This window comes from Plecotus auritus, assembly GCF_963455305.1.
Source record: "Plecotus auritus genome assembly, chromosome: 2".
NCBI classification, from domain to species: Eukaryota; Metazoa; Chordata; class Mammalia; order Chiroptera; family Vespertilionidae; genus Plecotus; species Plecotus auritus.
This window is the reverse complement of record NC_137771.1, coordinates 171,136,358-171,153,749: the sequence shown is the minus strand read 5'-3', so window position 1 is coordinate 171,153,749 and position 17,392 is coordinate 171,136,358. Positions and strand designations below refer to the sequence as shown.

The following is a 17,392-nucleotide window of genomic DNA, read 5'->3' as shown; positions in this document are numbered from 1 at the left end:
AGCCCACCCTGGACTTTGAGGCTGCCATGCTTTTGCACATGCTCTTCCATTTTCCCGCACCTTAACTCTGGCTGAACGTTTCACCATCTATGTTCCCACAGCAGTGACTGGCACCACAGTGAACTTTCCCTGTGCAGCAGTTATTTGCTCACCAGTGCCCTATGCTCCAATGTGGGAAGGCCTGACTCCAGTTCGTCTTCCAATTGCCTGGCCCCAGCAAAATATCCGGCACTTATTTAACTGGCTTATCTTCAGCAACAGTGCTCCAAGATCTTGCCAACCTGGTCACATGCTTCCATTTCCCTTTCCTTCTACTAGCAGCAGATCTTGTCTCTAATACTGACTGACAGGTCCTCCTCAAGGTCCCTTCCTGGTTTCTCCAGGCACCAGGTCCCCTCCATGCCCTGCTGCCACATGCTGCCCACTGTCTGCTCGGCATCCTTGTTGTGAATGAGGGAGTACTCTTCGCCCTCCCTCCCCAGACCATGCAAGAAAGCTTCCCCAGGCCTCTCTTCCACTCCTGATCCCACCTATGTGACTCAGCTCAAGTCTGTCTCCATAAACCTACTGTCTATTGAACACCTACTAAGTTCTAGGCATACGAGATGCTTTATATACATTTTTTAAAAATATGTTTTTATTGATTTCAGGGAGAGGAAGGGAGAAGGAGACAGGACTAGAAATATCAATGATGAGAGAGAATCATTGACTGGCTGCCTCGTGCATGTCCTCTACTGGGAATTGAGCCCACAACCCTGGCATGTGCCCTGACCAGGAATCAAACCTTGACTTCCTGGTTCATGGGTTGATGCTCAACCACTGAGCTACACCAGCCAGGCTATACACATTTTTAAATCCATACAACAATCCTGCATGTATTAAAATTCTACATTTTACAGACAAAGAAACTGCTCGGAGAAGGTGAACTGGCCACATAGGGAGTGGCTATGCTGGGATTCAAACCCAGGTCTCTGTGACTGCAAAGCCAGTGATCTTTCTAGAAGCCCTTGCTGGCTCTTCTGGCCTGTGCTCTCTCTGCCCTCCATGAGAGGCCTGAACCACTCACAGAGCTCTTCCTTAGTTCCACCCAAGGAAGCAGGACTACAAAAGGGAAGCTAAACAACAAGTGCAGAGAGAATGGATGCATGAAAGGGAGGCTAAGTACAGACTGTGGGAGGTGCAAGGTCAAGGAGAAGAGAGGTCACAATGGGAAAGAAAAGAGAGGGGTGCAGTGGGGTAGCACAGAAGGTGAAGGGAAGGAAGGTAAATGGGTTCTTCAAAGTAAAATGCCTGGAAAGGAATCTTTTAAAGCTCCACCCCACAGACTCAATTTTTTTTGTCTTTCGTTCTTCAAAAAGGTACTTAGGACATTTCCTCCACTTCCTCTACTGGGGCAGAGCTGGCAGCTTCTCTTTTTTCTTGGACTAACTCCCACTCTCTCCCTCATAAAAAACTAATGCCCCAAACCTAACTCCTGCTGAGTAAGGAACAGAGATCTTAGTATATAACCAGGGTCTAATAACCCCTGGAGGGGTTACTATTTCTAAGCCATCTTTTTCTTAGGAGGTATTAGAATCAAATCAATGCTGAACCTGATTTTCCCCACAGTGTCTCCCCTCCCCCGACCACTCCCCGCCTCCAGTGCTGGGGGTGGAGAGACATGGTCCTCAGCACCTAGTTGAGGACCTGACACATCGTAGGCACTCAATGTTGACAAACAAATATTTCTCAGTTACTTCCTGGGCCTCAAACAACTCCTTTCACTGTCACTACTTTTCCTGGCTCACCTACACTGCTGTGGACAGAACCCGTGTGACAACCTGGGTTCTGGAAAGTACTGTTAACACAGTGTTCATGTCCTCAGTTCCAAGGGCCAACCATATGGTCCGCCGTTCTATGGGGTCCATTCATGAGGAGAGATTCATGAGGAGAGGCCATATACGCAGGCTATTCGCATATAACCATTCAGGTCGTGGAACCTTCCAGCCCTCGTGAGAGACCTGGGAGGGAGCCAGGCCTCCCATGCCAAGCGTTCCTTCCTCCAGTTGCTCCCACACCCACACTCCTGGTGCAGGCCTAGTGACCACAGCATACGCGGGAAATGCAGGAGAGGGAGAGAGAGAGAAAGGATGTATCGAGGAGAAAAACAGCTTTGGGAGTAAACACTCACACATGCAGCCTGCAGAACATTGTGCCTTAGATTATTTTTGGAATCTAATGTTTCTAATATTCAAGGGGAGGAAATGAGAAAAAGTAAGCAGAGATTCCCAGGATCAGCAGGCTGGAAATAATACAGGACACTGTGTCCTGTGTTGGGGTGGAATACAGACACACTTCCTCCCCCAGAGCCCAGTCAATGGGTGTGGAGGGGGATGGTTTTGGTGCCCGTAGGAGGAGGGAGGGCAGGATTGAGAGAGCCCTAAAGCCTTTCTCAAAAAAAAAAAAAAAAAAAAAGTCAGGTAATGGGCACTGGAGCCTTTCTCCAAAAAAAGGCAGGAAATTATAACTGGCCCTAAACACCTTGCCCTTCTGCCTGCTCCCAAAGGTCGCAGCTCTTTGAAGCCTCCCTCCCAACATGAAGGACTCAGGCAACTGGTGGTGGTGGTGGAGGGCAGCCTCAGAGCAGAGTGCATACCTTCCCATGCTGCCTACCTGTCTCTATCCCAGGCACACCTCCCCAACTCACCAAGTCTCTGCTTTCCCATCTGTAACATGAACCTCACATTCACGCCTGCCACACAAAGTAGAAGGGAGACCAAACGATGACCCACCATGATGGATGACTTTGGGTGGGTCTCGGCTTCTGGGTCAAAGTTTTCTACGCAAAAGGAAGGGCTGGACCAGAAGGTCAGGGGTGTGAGAACACTTTAAAAACCAACATTCAAAAAAGACTATGCATTATAATTACTACAATGGCACTTCAGTTTGACAAATGACTGTGGAGTCATGCTCACTGCTGGCTTGAGAGGCATGGGGGTTGGAGCTCTGGTGAAGAGAGGAGGCAGTGGGCCAGGGACCAGCAGGAAGGAGACGCAGCGCAGTTTCTCCACACTGGCCCCATTGGTTCGCGTCAATCCCAGGCAGAATGAGACTTCGGGTCCTACTTTGGGCCCTAGGGAGTGATCAGAACTGTTTATGCTTTGGAGGGAGAGCGTAGGGAACAGCGGTGGACACTTTGCCCAGTGACAGGGCATCCTGGGGATGTCCTGAATTGCTAATGTGGTTAACAGGACATACAAATAGCAGAACAATAAGCATGTAACCCTCAGCACTGAGCCCTGCTGCCTACCGTGATGCCCTTCACCCAGTGGGCCCTATAAAAATGAGAGTAACATTATTTTGTTTGCACAGACCTCCAATAGTATAAAAATGCATAGATGTATTTCTTGGATGGACTGTAGGAAGTGTTTCTGGCACTGCGTTTGTAGAAGAATAAGACACTCTTAGCTATAATGCAAAGCAGAAGGTGACAGGTGTCTCAGAAGTTTCCAGAAAATGTATTCCCCTACTGCCCACTCTCACTTTATACCCTGAAAGCGCAGAGGAGTGAGCTGTGATTTATCCTAGCCTGCATGGTCTGGTCATATCTTTTTATATAGCCTAAATGCACAACCAACAACACACACACAAATAGAGAGAAAAATAACCATCTCAGCAAGGTTCAAAAGGTAAAGGAGCTGGCAACTGGAAAGTCAAAGTTATGGCCATCTGTAGGTCATCAACAAGAACACGATCTTTCATTCTCTCAGCCCAGGGTCCAGCCTGCAGCCACAGCAGACCTGTTACTCAGGAGACAACCATGGGAAATGTTGCTCTATTCTTGTTAGTTGGCCAGTAATTATTGAGCCCCTGAACCTGAGGATAGAGGAGTGGTTCTCAAGAGTGTAGTCCCCAGACCACCAGCAGCAATAGCACCTGGTGCATGGGGATGGGCAGTCACACCCCCTTGGGCAGAATCAATTGCCTCTGTGGTTGCTTCAAGGACAGACATTGTTTTTCCAGAGACCTTTCCCAGTGGCATCTCCCCCAACTCTGACCCATCAAATATGACCCCAATTTGATCTGGGCGCTCCTCTCTTGTGTCTCACCCAGGGACACCATGCAACTTAGTGATCTATGGGGCCCCCCATGAATCTACATCATAATTTCCAATTCTCTCAAAGCTCAATTACTGATTTTGTTCCATTGGGATCACTGAAAATTATTTGGAGCAAGTTCATTTGGAAGATAGCATGACACTCCGCATGGTCTCAGCAAGTGCTGGATGACTGAGGAGTAAATCATAACGAAAACAGTGCAGGAGAAGGGAAGCCCATGCCCAGGGAGCAGCTATGCTGGGCTGGGCACAGAGCCGGGCACTTCCATACATACCATCCCATTTGGGCAGCAGCTTGAACTTTTTTTTTTTTTTTTTAAAGCAAGAAAGGAACTCGACAGATTTTGATTCTATTTGCTGAGAAACGTTTCTTATTTTCTATCATCACCCAAGGTAACAACTATGAAGAGAAAAGAGCCTCCCATAGATATACAGGAAGAATGAATAGCAAAAAAGCAAAACCTGTTACAGAATTGTTGAGTCATAGTAAAGGGGCGTAGGTATCATTTGGTGCTACAAGTCTCAAAGAAGGAGGGATGGCAGGCACATTTGGTTGGGGCAGGTGGGGGTCTCTATCAAACTATGCCAGAGATGCTGCTATGTCCCCTTACAAGCCTGTTCTCCACTCCAGGGCCACTGCCATCATGGCTGTGATCACACACATGCCCTGCACCACTTCTCCCGCTGAAAGATGCTGTCCCCAAGAGAGAGTATCATACATGAGAACAGTGCATGTGAAGGCAGAAGAAAAGTCAGAAGTCGCTGAGCTAGCCCAAATTCTCCATCTTTGGTGTGTGTTTTTTTTAAAATATAATTGGGGGTCAGAGGTCAAAGATGCACCTAAGGTCTCCCAACCAGTAAGTGACATCCCAGGACAAATATGGATCCCCATTCATACAGCTTCTTTTCAGCACGAACATGTCGGAACAGAATTTCATCATGCAAGAATGAATATGCAGGAAGACATTTAAAATTAAGTTCTTCAAAGGGAGCTTTCCCATAGGCAGTGTGGTGAGGCCAGTCTCCCTTAAGCAAATGAGTGGTCCTCATCTGGCAGATGCTTTGCTCATGGAGGAGGTGGGCACCTAAATATCTTCCCTAGCATGGTGACAAAGATCTTGTGGGGGTGTCCCAAGCACAGGTTTACACATGAAACAAACACAGTGTGCTGCATCAACCAATAATAAGTCTAATTCCAATACAGGAAACCCCACTGGGGAACTCTGCCCAAGCTTCAGGTGACTCTCCCACAGGAAGTGGGATTATACTCCTTCTGGAATGGCTTAGGGCAAAACTAGGGTGTGGGCCCCTGGGTAGATATCAGTATAGCCTCTTTTATTCAGAAGCAAAGTAGACAAAGGTTTCTCCATCAGTTAAGTCTAGATATGCACTGGAGTCCCTCTAAGCCAGCCGTGGGCAAACTACGGCCCGCGGGCTGGATCCAGCTGTTCTATCCGGTTCTCTTGCTCTCCCCTCCGCTCCTTTACTTTGAATTTATATTAGTTCACACAAACACTCCATCCATGCTTTTGTTCCGGCCCTCCGGTCCAGTTTAATAATCCATTGTGGCCCTCGAGTCAAAAAGTTTGCCCACCCCTGCAAGCACTTCTCCTTCCCTGTAAAGACTGGATGATTGTAGGCCTTCCCCACATCAGAAGGCAGGCAGTGCAGAGCTTCAGCATTTTCTGATACTTATCATTGGCATCAGTACATAGATGGGCATAGTGAGGTCACATGGCTGCCATCAGAATGGTAAGGCTGGGTTTCCTACAGTGAGTGGGAGGTAGACTTTTCCATATCAGGGTCTCTTCCAGTCATACCGTTCAAGCTATTCTAGGTACCCAGGAAAAGGGAGGGCACTGGGGAGGATCCTCCAATGAGTAGCGCCCACCCTTCCCTTTTCCAAGGGGACATCGATGAGTCTACTTAATGACCCTTAATACCACAAATTGCCCCCTAATGGGAAAGAGACCTCCCTTCTCTCTGGGAATGGGACGTGATTACAGGGCAGACACCTTCGCACAGGTTCCACGGCAGCTGAGGGGGCAGCTGGCTATGAAACAGGGCTGCAAAGAGAGCCGTAATCTGCGCCTGGCTAATGAAGAGCGACCTGGCCTGTGTTCGGTGAACACAGTGGGGGACAGGCCCATTGGTTACAGACCAGAGGGCAGGGGCCGAGGCAACGGTGCTCATACTCCAGCAAGATGCACTGTGTGCTACTAGAATTACCTCTGAATTACCCAGCTCTCCCACAAATTGCTCACTAAGATTTTCCTGTCATTTCTGAGCTGCAATGTACCTTTCTCTAAAAACTCCCCAGTCGCAGAAGCTGTGCCTAGGACAGTGAGGTGCACACAGCAGTCACAAATCATAGTAAGTAGGACAGCTTGCTGCTCCAGGGCAAAAATTCTGGCCTACTCCTCCTTATCCAAGTGCCTTGTTTTGGGCTCATGACAGCTGCTCAACAGACATTTATTAAATGAACGGGTGCCCTGCTTTATGAATTATCTACAGATCAGAGTCCCTCCTCTCTAAATGCTTCATTGGTAGAGATAATGGCTCCCTCTCCACCCACCCCCCCCAAGATGAAGAATGCAGGGAGTCATCACAGAGGTCATGGGGATGGTGAGAGGTGGCTTCACTCTCCAAGGCCAGCTGGGAAATGAGGAGCACCACCAATTATTCAAGACATGGGACCAAGCTGTCACCCCACAGGCCAGAGGGGAGACTGCACCACCCTTAACAAAAATAGAAGCTGGGTGAGCACCAGACTCCTCCGATTGCCAAGAGCTTCCCAGATCTGGAATCAGAGGTCTCCGACAAGCCTCCCACCAGAAAGGAAGCTCAGCGTGGCTCACGCAGTAACTATTTCCTCACGCCCTTGTTTAGATGTGGATCTGCATACACACAGCCCTCACCCAAACCGCCACCCTCCTCACCCCCTTTCAAAAACACCAAATAAGTAGAGGGCTGAGGCACTTAGTTCTGCACAGATATTTTAAATTAATCTTGAAGCAACTTAAAAGGACTGTTTTTCTCCCCTTCCCTACTCCCAGCACATTTTCTGTGGCAGCTGGGTCAAGCCTGAGCAGCATTTGCACCACTGACTCAATGACAAAATATTCCTGGGCTGCTTTCTTCCCATCATCCGTTCACTCCCTCTGTTTTGTTTATTATATTCTCTTCCCTCTCCCCCCCTCCATACAACACACACACACACACACACACACACACACACACACACACACTTCTTTATAAGGAATGAGAACACCATGGTACATGGAACCTAAACTGAGAGTACTGGATTCAGGGATCATGTATTTGGATGGGGGAAAATATATGCCTTTTTTTTCACTAACCTCCAACTGAAATATAGCATTCTCTTCAATTATGAATGTAGGCAACAAACTACATTACTGTTCACAATATCTGTACCTCTGAATATACATCTTCATATCACATCAGGGTTAGTTGCCCTAAAATATCATTTTTGCTCATTGCTACTTCAAAATCAATGGTAATTGTGAGACTTCAAGTAGATTTTATTATTTAACATGTTAAAGAAGTACATGTTACTGCTATTTTTTAAACTTATTAACTGTATTTCAATAATTATTTTCCAAGCCTAAATATATTATTTTGTACATTTACAAATATTACCCTGAGAAGGGGTCCACAGAATGGCTGAGCCCTGCTGTTGAGTGAGCATGGGGAGGTGGGATCTGAGATTTTCCCTAGCGTCATCAGGGCCTGGGCGGGACTCGGGGACGAACAAGCAGTGCTCAGTGGTGGCATGAAGCAGGTCCTAGGAGCAGAGGACAGTATGGCTTTTGGATAAGAGCTTGGATGGGCTTTCGAGACAGACAAAATACTGGCTCTGTCTAATTGGCAGTGTGATCCTGGACAGGCCACTCCTTCTCTCTGAGCTTCCATTTCCTCCACTATAAAAGAGGAATACTAACATGCCATGTGATTCTTGCGAGCATGAATCGAGAGAATGTATGTGTGGAGCAATTACTGCCTAGTGGACTGGCACTTGTCTGACTCTAGGTCAGCCTTCCCTACCGGGGTCTTCTGATGGTAAAGGTATGTGGTTCGCCTTGTTTTTGAGTCAGGCACCATCTATGCCCCATGCCATCTTCCCTTACCCTTGAGCTTCTGGGATGCTGTCAAGTGCCTCGAACTCTAAAATACATCTAGGCAGACCCCATTCTGTCCCTGTCACTGAAATAGCCAGCTAGGCCAGGCTGCAAAGCAGGTTCCCTTCCCCAGAGCAGAAGAAACCCGAGCAGAAAGGAGCTATTCCAGACTTTTCTAACCCTAGTCACAGCAGCCAGAGTACCTGCGACTGGCTTCCCAGAGCCACTGGCTCATGACCTGTTGTCTCATAGCGTGGTGGACAGTGACAGGATTCCATAGTCCAAGTTGCCCTTCGCAGAGCAGGCCACGGTCAGACCCAGGCTGCCAGGCCTCTGGGCAAAGAGCCCTCAGGAAGTCAGGGGAAACTCTGTAACTCCTAAGGTTATACAAGAAACCCCTTTACATGTCCCTTGACTTAAATGATGTTCAGAAGTTCTGTTGTAGAAAGGGCTATGCAGTCTTTAAAAATGGCATGTATTGATTTTCTTCTGATTAAAAATTATAAAACATTGAAAAATACATAAAATTTATACAGAGAAATGAAAATTAACCATAAGCTTGGCCTCTGAGAATCAAAACTATTAACATTGTGTTGAATTTTCCTCCAGTCATACCTATGCTGGCATTCTCACATAAATTAGGATCATCATTATATAAAGTTGTGTTTTTTGCTCCTTTTCTCCCCTTTTAGCCCCCCTCCACTCCATCCCTGGCCTTCCTCATGCTATTGTCTGTGTCCATGGGTTATGCATCTATGCATATTATATAGTTTCATATCTTGATTTCATCACTTAAAAATATCTAGAGACATTTTCAATATGAGCTCTGAAAAGACACAAAACCATTATATTAGACAATGTCTGTAAAATTCATAGGTTACTGAGAGATGCACAGTAGCATTATGCATTTAAATATAAGTTATTTCCAGAAAACTGATAGGAGGAGAGCCCATTTCACTCCCCCTAATAGCAACTCTCTTCTTTACCTTGAAAAAAAAAAAAAACCTGGAGAAGATACCTTTGTGTCCTCAGCAAAGAAGCACTATATGATATATTTTTCTTTTTCCCTTTCTCATATCTCCCCTGATAAGGAGAAAGCTATGAAAATTCACTGCTAGAAAATTGGGGCCTGCTTAAGTGCTGGCTGAGCTGCTGAGGAAAAACCTTCAGAATGAAGTGGCATGGAACAAAGAGCCCTGACTTCAAGCTGAAAAAAGCTGGATTCGTATGTCAAGTCTGCCATTGTAGCCCCAAGATCAAGGAGCACTCCATTTCCCTGCACTTCAGCAGCACCACGCACCTCCAAGGATGGGAAAGCTGTGCCTTTAAGTAAGGCTCTGCATGTGAAATGCTTTGTCAATAGCCGAGTACACTGCCCAGCACTAATCACTCAGTCATGTTACTGTGGCTGGTAACAGTATTATTATTTTTGTTGCTCAGCCGGCTCGAACCATTCAAACACGTCCTAAGAGGGGCAGTGTCCAGCAGTGGGGAAAAGCATGCGCTTGGCAGCCGCACTGCACTTCCTTGTTTGGCCAAGCTATTTAGCCTCTCAGTTTCTTCACCTGTAAAATGGGATAATGATGATACACCTACCTATAGGACTTCAGAGGGTTAAAACGAGTTAATTTATACTCAGTGCTCAGAACAGTGCCTGGCACATAATAAACACTATATAAGGAGAGCTTTAAGGAGTCAGTGAGCAATGGCCAGAGATGATTAAAATAAATGTGTATCAGCTAAAACCAGTAAACACTTAAAAAAAAACTGTCCACAAAAGTCATTAATCAGAAAGCTGAACTGGCAACCTCGATCAGTTTCCCTGAAAGCAGTGGCCACCCGCCCCCAAACCCTAGCCCCAGGTGGGCCGGCTCCCCTCCTACCTTCTCTGCATCCTGCTCGAAGAGCCTCAGCTGGAAGCACTGGTCCAGCTTGAGCTTGCGTACGTGCCACATCTGGTGCAGGTGCTGCCGGGTAGAGTGCAGCTTGTCCAGGAGGCTGGTGATCTTGGGCACCAGGCTCTGGAAGTCAGCGCTGCCGGGGATGCAGTTGCGCCCTGAGAAGCCGTCGCTGCAGCGGATGCACTGCAGCAGCCGCTGCCCCTCCCGGTCCAGCTCCTCCACAGGGGCCTTCAGCACCTTCTTCTTGAGCTGAGTATGCTCATCGATGAGCCGCCGAGAGCCCTCCACGTCCACGGGGAACTCCTTCCGAGCCAGCATCTCCTGCAAGTCCTCCAGGCGCGAGAGCAGGTGCACGGCGCTGTTGAAGAACTCCTCCAGGGACAGCCGCAGCTCGATCCACTCCTCGTGGTTGTAGTCCAGGGAGCCATCGAACTCCTCGGTCAGCTGGGAGGGGTCCACCAGCTTCGTGAGGCCCTCCACGGACACCATGCTCGTCTGGAGGGCAGACACAGAGAGGGTGACTCAGTGAAGTGGGGGGAGTGAGGGGAAACCAGGGCAGCTGTAGGCAGGAAGGGAGAAAGTCAAGGGGAGAGGCCAAGGTAAGTCCACATAATAATGACCACAGCCTGCACAGAAAAGGGCCAGTGGGTGAGCATGTGGCCTGCTGGTCATTAGCTACAAATCAGCCAGGGTAAGCAGTTTCAACAGACCAGCTGACTGCCTCCAAAAGCCTCTCCACCTGCCCACCACTTGCTATTCCAGGAAAGGCTGCCTTTAAGTCTCAGCTGCCTTCATCTTCCTCCTCTCCACCCCCCAGTCACCATAGCAGGACTTCAGATGCTAGAAGCAGGAGTGCCTGAGGGTCTAGTTCTCCACAGCTTGAAACCCACCCTAGTTCTCCACAGCTTGAAAACCCACCCAGGCCCATGACCCAGGACATCATCACGGTTGCATGAAGCCAGGTGGGCCAACTTTGGGCTGCAACTGTCTGAATCTAGCTTCCTGCCTCAGGCTGGGTGGGCCTCTGCCAACACTGAGGCTCTCCTGGTAGCAGATACCCTTCTCCGACTTAGTTGGCCTGAACTGGAGTGTGTGCATGGGTAGTTTTAAAAGCTCACCAGGTGATTCTAATGTGCAGCCACTGATACAAACCTCTGCTAATCTAGGTCCTTGCGACTCAAAGTGTGGCCCTCTGCGGCAGCATCAAGACCACCTGGGAGCTTGTTGGAAAGGCAGCGTCTCAGAAGTCAGATCTGCTAAATCACAATCCACATTGAACGAGATCCCCAGGGACTCTGTGCATTAAACTTTGAGCAGCCCTGTTCTAGAGCACTTTCCCCTTCAAATCTGGCTCCAAGTTTATCACGTCCAAGAAGTCTCCCATGATTATATGCACCAATTAGTCATTAAGTATCTGCTATTGAACAAGCCTGTACTCTCAGCCTGCATGAGGGATTTTGTTGGCTGTTCGTAAGGCACTGCCTTATAAATATTCTTCTGAGTGGGAGGCCCCAGCTCTCTCTCCTTACTTCTTATTTAGGGGACAAAGACAAGCTTGCTCAACTTGTGGTGAAGGAAGAGGGGAAGGGCTGAGCAGCCACACTGAAACACAGTTTAAGGACTTGTTGGAAAGATTACTTTCATTCTTTTCAGGTTATAAATATATAGGCTTGTTATCACCACCTCTGTATACAAAAACCAAACCTACAAAACACAGGACTCCTGCCCAGCTGGTGTGGCTCAATGGTTGAGCGTTGACCTATGAACCAGAAGGTCATGGTTCGATTCCCGGTTAGGGCACATGCCTGGCTTATGGGCTTGATCGCCAGCAGGGGGCATGCAGGAGGTAGCCGATGAATGATTCTCATTATTGATGTTTCTATCTCTCCCCCCCACACTCCTTCCTCTATGAAATCAATATGAAATATATATATATATATATATATATATATATATATATATATATATATTTTTTTTTTTTTTTTTTTTTTTTTTTTAAGCACAGGGCTCCTAATGTTGGGTAGGGGTGCTAAGACAAATTCTTTGCATTATTTAAAAAGAGTGAGAATCACTTCGCTCAGATGGTCAGGTTGCTGTGCTCCATCACAGACCACTAGGGCCACCATGCCACACACAGGCACTCCTGGCCTAGGGGGACAGGGCCTGGAATGGAAAATTGCTGTAAGTTTAGGTGCAGTTCCACCTTTCCAACATGCACACGTACACAAGGTTCATTCCCCTGCAGATGAGGGCTAGGGTTCCAGGAAAGGGGAACAGCTTGGATTTGGCTGGAACAAAGGTTCCTAAATCATTGACTTAATCTGTTGTGTTAACATTAAACATTCTCATATGCTGTCTGGGAAAACCTAGCTAAAGAGAAAATAATAACATGTTCTCCTTGAGTATAAAAGAAAATAGAAAATATGAAGAAAATGAAAATCACCTTTAATCCAGCCACCTCTAATAGTCTACTAACATTTTCACGTGTCTCTCATTCTTCTTCATATATGCACTCAAAAAACAGATTTCAGATTATACTGCCCAGACTGTTTAAAAACCTGCCTTTTTAAAAATATATCATAAGCATTTTTCAAAGACACTATTTTTCTAAATATGATTTGCATTGAGATATAATTGACATATAACTAAATATGATTTTAATGGCTTCATGTATTTGTATATTAATGTTACCAAAATTAATGGATATTCAGGATACAAACTATATGTATGTGCATGTATATGTATATGTATATGCACATATATGTATATGTATATATGTATGTGTATATTATTGCAAAAAACACTATGATGAATGAACATCCTTGTAGACCATTATCTGTAATTAGATTTTCAAGAGGTTTTGTTTAGTTTTTATATTAAAAATATTTTCTAAGAAGAATTACTAGATCAGTAGCTATAAATTCTTTTTAAGGCATTTGAGCCAAATTACAAAGTTGCCACCAGAAACAACTGTCCTAATTTACATACTCACCAATAGTACACAGAATTGCCTACTGACATGTGCAATTAGGGCAATCTCTTGATCCTTTTATTCCTCCCTAGATACTAACCAGTAAAGCCACAGTAGCCAAGGAATCCAGAAATACTAGCCACAGACATGGGTACAGTAGGGTGGATGGAGAAGCACAGTGAGAAATGTGTGGGTGGCAGAAGGGAAAGGGATGCTCAGAGAGCTGTCTGGCTCACCTCAAAGATGAATTTGGAGCTGCCAAAGTTGGTCTTCTGTTTCTGCCAGAAGTTGTCGGGTTTAATGATGAGGGCCACATGGATCTCGGCTGGAAAGGCTTCCTGCAACGTCTTGAGGAGGGGCTTGATGAGGTCCCACTTGGAGCCCCGCATGTCGATGATGACGGTGAAGCCACGTTTGCACACGTCCTCACTGTGGGAGGTCAGAGGTCCGGCATGGTCACTCTGTGCAGCTGAGACTTTGAAGTACACAGTCCAAAAGCATCCAGAAATCTGCATTCCTTTTAATCAGGGCCACCCTTCCAACTTCACGCCAGGTCTGCTGGCTGCCTTCCAATCCCACTTAAAATGCACTGCCTCAGAAAACCTTCCTGGCTTAACCCCATCTGCCGGAGGGTGGCTGCCTTCTCCTAGCACTCAGCAAATGACTCAGCCTTCCCTACAGTCATTGGCCCTTGATGGGGTGTTTACTGTTTGGGTATTCCAATTTCTGTTTGATTTTACATTTAGGTTTTGTCTCTCTCACTCCTGGGAAGAATCATGTTTTCCCTATTTGAAGACAAGCTCTGTACCAACAGGGACCCTGAGGCCCTAACATCTGAGATGGAAAATCCTTGGTGTGAGGGCTGCCCTTCCCCATGCCCATAGCAATGGCAGTCACTGGTACACTTTACCAATGAACCCAAATGGAGCCAAAGAACCTTTTTCAATACAAGATTCTAGGCTGATTCTATCAGTTGATAAGAGGTGGTACACAAAGTATGAATAAGGCATATTTGCCACCACTGTATTTAAGATGTATTACTTGTAGTTCGAATGTTTGTTAACTTACAAAAAATCAGGTTGTTGCCAGGCCAGTGTGGCTCAATGACTGAGCATCAACCTATGAACCAGAAGGTCACGGTTCGATTCCTGGTCGGGGCACATGCCTGGGGTGCGGGCTTAATCCCTGGTGTGTTCCGTGCAGGAGGCAGCTGATCAGGGATTCTGTCTCATCATTGATGTTTCTCTCTCTCTCTCTCTCTCTCTCTCTCTCTCCCTCCCTCCCTCCCCCCCACTCTCCCTTCCTCTCTGAAATCAATAAACATGTATATATATATATACTAGAGGCCCAGTGCGCGATTGAAATCCTGCGAGGAGGCGCCCCGCAGGGGCCAGGATCCACGCCTGACTTGTGCAATGCCTGCTGCCTCAGAAGTCAGGCTGAAACAGCGCCACGGGGGGTTGGGATCCGCGCCTGACTCGCAGCATCCCCCGGTCCCCCTGCCTGTGTCCTCTCTGGGGCCGCCCAAGCCACCACACCACTTGGGCAGGCCCCCTTGCCTCTGTCTCCATCTCCACTCCTGGTCTCACCTGCACGCGCAGCCTCCTCCTGTCTGGTCGTGACCCGTTAAGGAGTCCTGGCCTAATTTGCATATTACCTCTTTATATAGAGAGATTATATAGAGAGATATATTTAAAAAATCAGATTGTTGAGTCATGCTGATTACTCACAGACGGCCAAATGTGGGACTGATGAAAAAGATGGATACAGTCTGCTGTCTCGTGTACTTCCATTGGAAGAGTTAGGGTATTAAAAGACTTACTTCAGGAAGTTAAGAGAGGGGAAGCTACTCCTATAATCAAGGCCAGAAGAAGTGACAGTGACCATCTTGGAAACCCAAACTAAGCAGCCTAAGTGAATCAATGAAGATGTTGCTATGTAACTTATTAAAGAGCAAACTTTATTTAAACACTTGGACTTTATAACTCCTAAGAATCAGAAGTGGAGGGGGGTCACAATAGTTACAACATATTAGTTTGGAAGAAAGTTTATGTTTTGGTAGTTAGAGGGTCTTCTCTTCTTCTTGGCTTGTTTAACCTATCCATTTATTTTATAACTAAAACTATACTTTGGGTAATTCACATTCTTATATAAACACTGGCATAGAATTTCCTTAGGGTCTTTCACTTAATTTCCTATTCCCTAGATTGTACTTGCGTAAACCACCGTGCATGTTACATGACCCACAGATGTGCGCCTCCACCAACCAATCGCTTACCACTACTGGAGGTAAGGCCGCAATGGGAAGAATTAAGCCACAAATGGAAACAAAATACCTTTTCAGGCTTCATTCTCAAATCTCAACAGTGATGAGAATGTCGCAGCCTGGTGAAGAGACCGCAGCCCCTGTGACTGTGTGAATGTCTCAAGCATAAGGCAACTTCCATGGGCCTCCCAGTTAGATGGGGAACTGCCCAGGCAGGAGACTTTCCATTTGTTCTTGCTGATACAAAGGACTAGACTCAGCATGGTAAGTTCTGTTTCTCCCAAATCGGTGTCAACAAGTGGCCAGAGTCATCCATAAATAATTTCCTCTGATCTATTGTATGAAAGCAATGTGCCAATTTCCTAAATTATGGAATTTCTTTCCCATTATAAAAGAAACAACTGCTAAATATAGAAAACTTCAAAGATTTATATAAGAGATGCTAATGGCAAGAATTTATAACACTCTGTCCTATTTCCCTCCAATCTTCTTTGTGCATGTAATTTTCATACCATAGAGTGTTCTACTTTTCACTGTAACATAGAGTTTTTTCCTTGTCTAAAATTTCTTTGAAACTGGCACACTGAATGACACATAGTCCATCCATTTGCACCTTCACCATGCCTTATTTAATCATTCTCGTTACTACCTTGCAGAAAAACATATCAACTTACATGTTGTGCATAAGAGTCCCAGCAGCGCATGAGATCCCCTTCACCCTTTACTAAATTCTCATCAGCACTGAAATCTTTGCCCATTTAAATTTGCACCTCTCTGATTACTAGCTAGCTTATTGGCCTGGAAGTATTTCTTCTGTGACTTACCTATGCAGTTCTTTCATCCACTTTTCTACTGGGATTTAATGACTTTTCTCCTTGAGCTTAGTTTTGTTCAGCTTGACTCACATCTGCTGCATGCCCACTTAGGTCAGGTGCTGATATGACCAACTTCTTTGTGCACCTGCTCCATCCCTGTTGCCATAATGGGGCTTACATGAGAAACCGCCAACCCTAGCAACAGTAGGTGTTGCTACCAAGAGCTGGAGTGTGACTATCCCAGCACCTAAGTGGGGTAGCAGGTTTCTGACAACTACAGTAGAAATAGGTACTAACATTCTCCAGAAGTTCTCACTCACCCAGGAGATGGGGAAAGAGGCCCAGTGCTGGGAGCTAATGTAATTGGCACCTCTGTGAGACAGCCTGGTCTCTCAAGGTGCTTTGTGTGTTTGGTTTCAAGTAAGAAGCAGAGCTGGGGGAGGGAAAAGAACTTCTCACTACATGCTTATTCTATGCCAGGGACTGTGGTTGGGCACTTGACATATCATATGGTTCTATCCTCACAATACCTTATAAACTTGGCATGCAACCTCCATGTAAGAGATGATGAGACTGAGGCACAGAATCTGCTGAAGGTCACAGGACTAGCAAGTAGCTAAGCAAATAATCAAAACCACAACTGTTGACTGTAAAGCCCACACTCAGGTCACTATATTCTATTATATCCCACCACCATCGCCACTGTGAGTGGTGTTTAGGTCATAGGTGGTGGGGGTTAAGGGTCAGCAATGAGGGGATTAGTTAGGGAGCTTATAGGAGATGGGGGAAATTGTGGCAAGGGGTCCAAATGAATGACCTCTTTTCTGCAGTCTGCCATATTATGGAAGCCAAGGAGCATGGCATACTGAGAAAGTTCAAGTAATTGACTCTAGTTTAGGCATAAGGGTAGGGAAGAGAGTGATGCTCTGGGTGTTTCCGACAGCCCTATTCCAGGCTTGGCCTCCCCTTGCATACCCTCCCCTCTCCCCCTCCTCCCTGGGGCCAAGGAGACTTGCCCAGATAAAGTGTGTACTGTATCTCCACCCCCTTGTAAATGAAGCTCCTAGTACCTGAAACCCTAAAATTCTTTGCCCAAAGGGCCCTTAGCCTACACCCTGGGCCCTTGTGCAGCTGGACCCCAGGTCTAATCCTCTAAGTAGCACCATCAGCATGAGCGCACCTAGGCCTGAGGGGTGGCAAAGGG

At 46.6% G+C, this 17,392-nt stretch overlaps 1 protein-coding gene across 24 annotated transcripts in view; it reads right to left on the bottom strand.

Moving 5' to 3' along the window:
• KALRN (kalirin RhoGEF kinase) overlaps nucleotides 1-17,392 on the bottom strand; it is a gene marked incomplete at both ends in the record, with an annotated part of 667,375 nt that overhangs the window by 403,174 nt on the left and 246,809 nt on the right. For all 24 annotated transcript variants that reach the window (XM_080657248.1, XM_080657225.1, XM_080657253.1 and 21 more), the window contains 2 exons: nucleotides 10,119-10,631; nucleotides 13,344-13,536. In XM_080657248.1, the coding sequence (XP_080513374.1) occupies nucleotides 10,119-10,631; nucleotides 13,344-13,536 (706 nt within the window). The remainder of the gene's footprint in view (nucleotides 1-10,118; nucleotides 10,632-13,343; nucleotides 13,537-17,392) is intronic.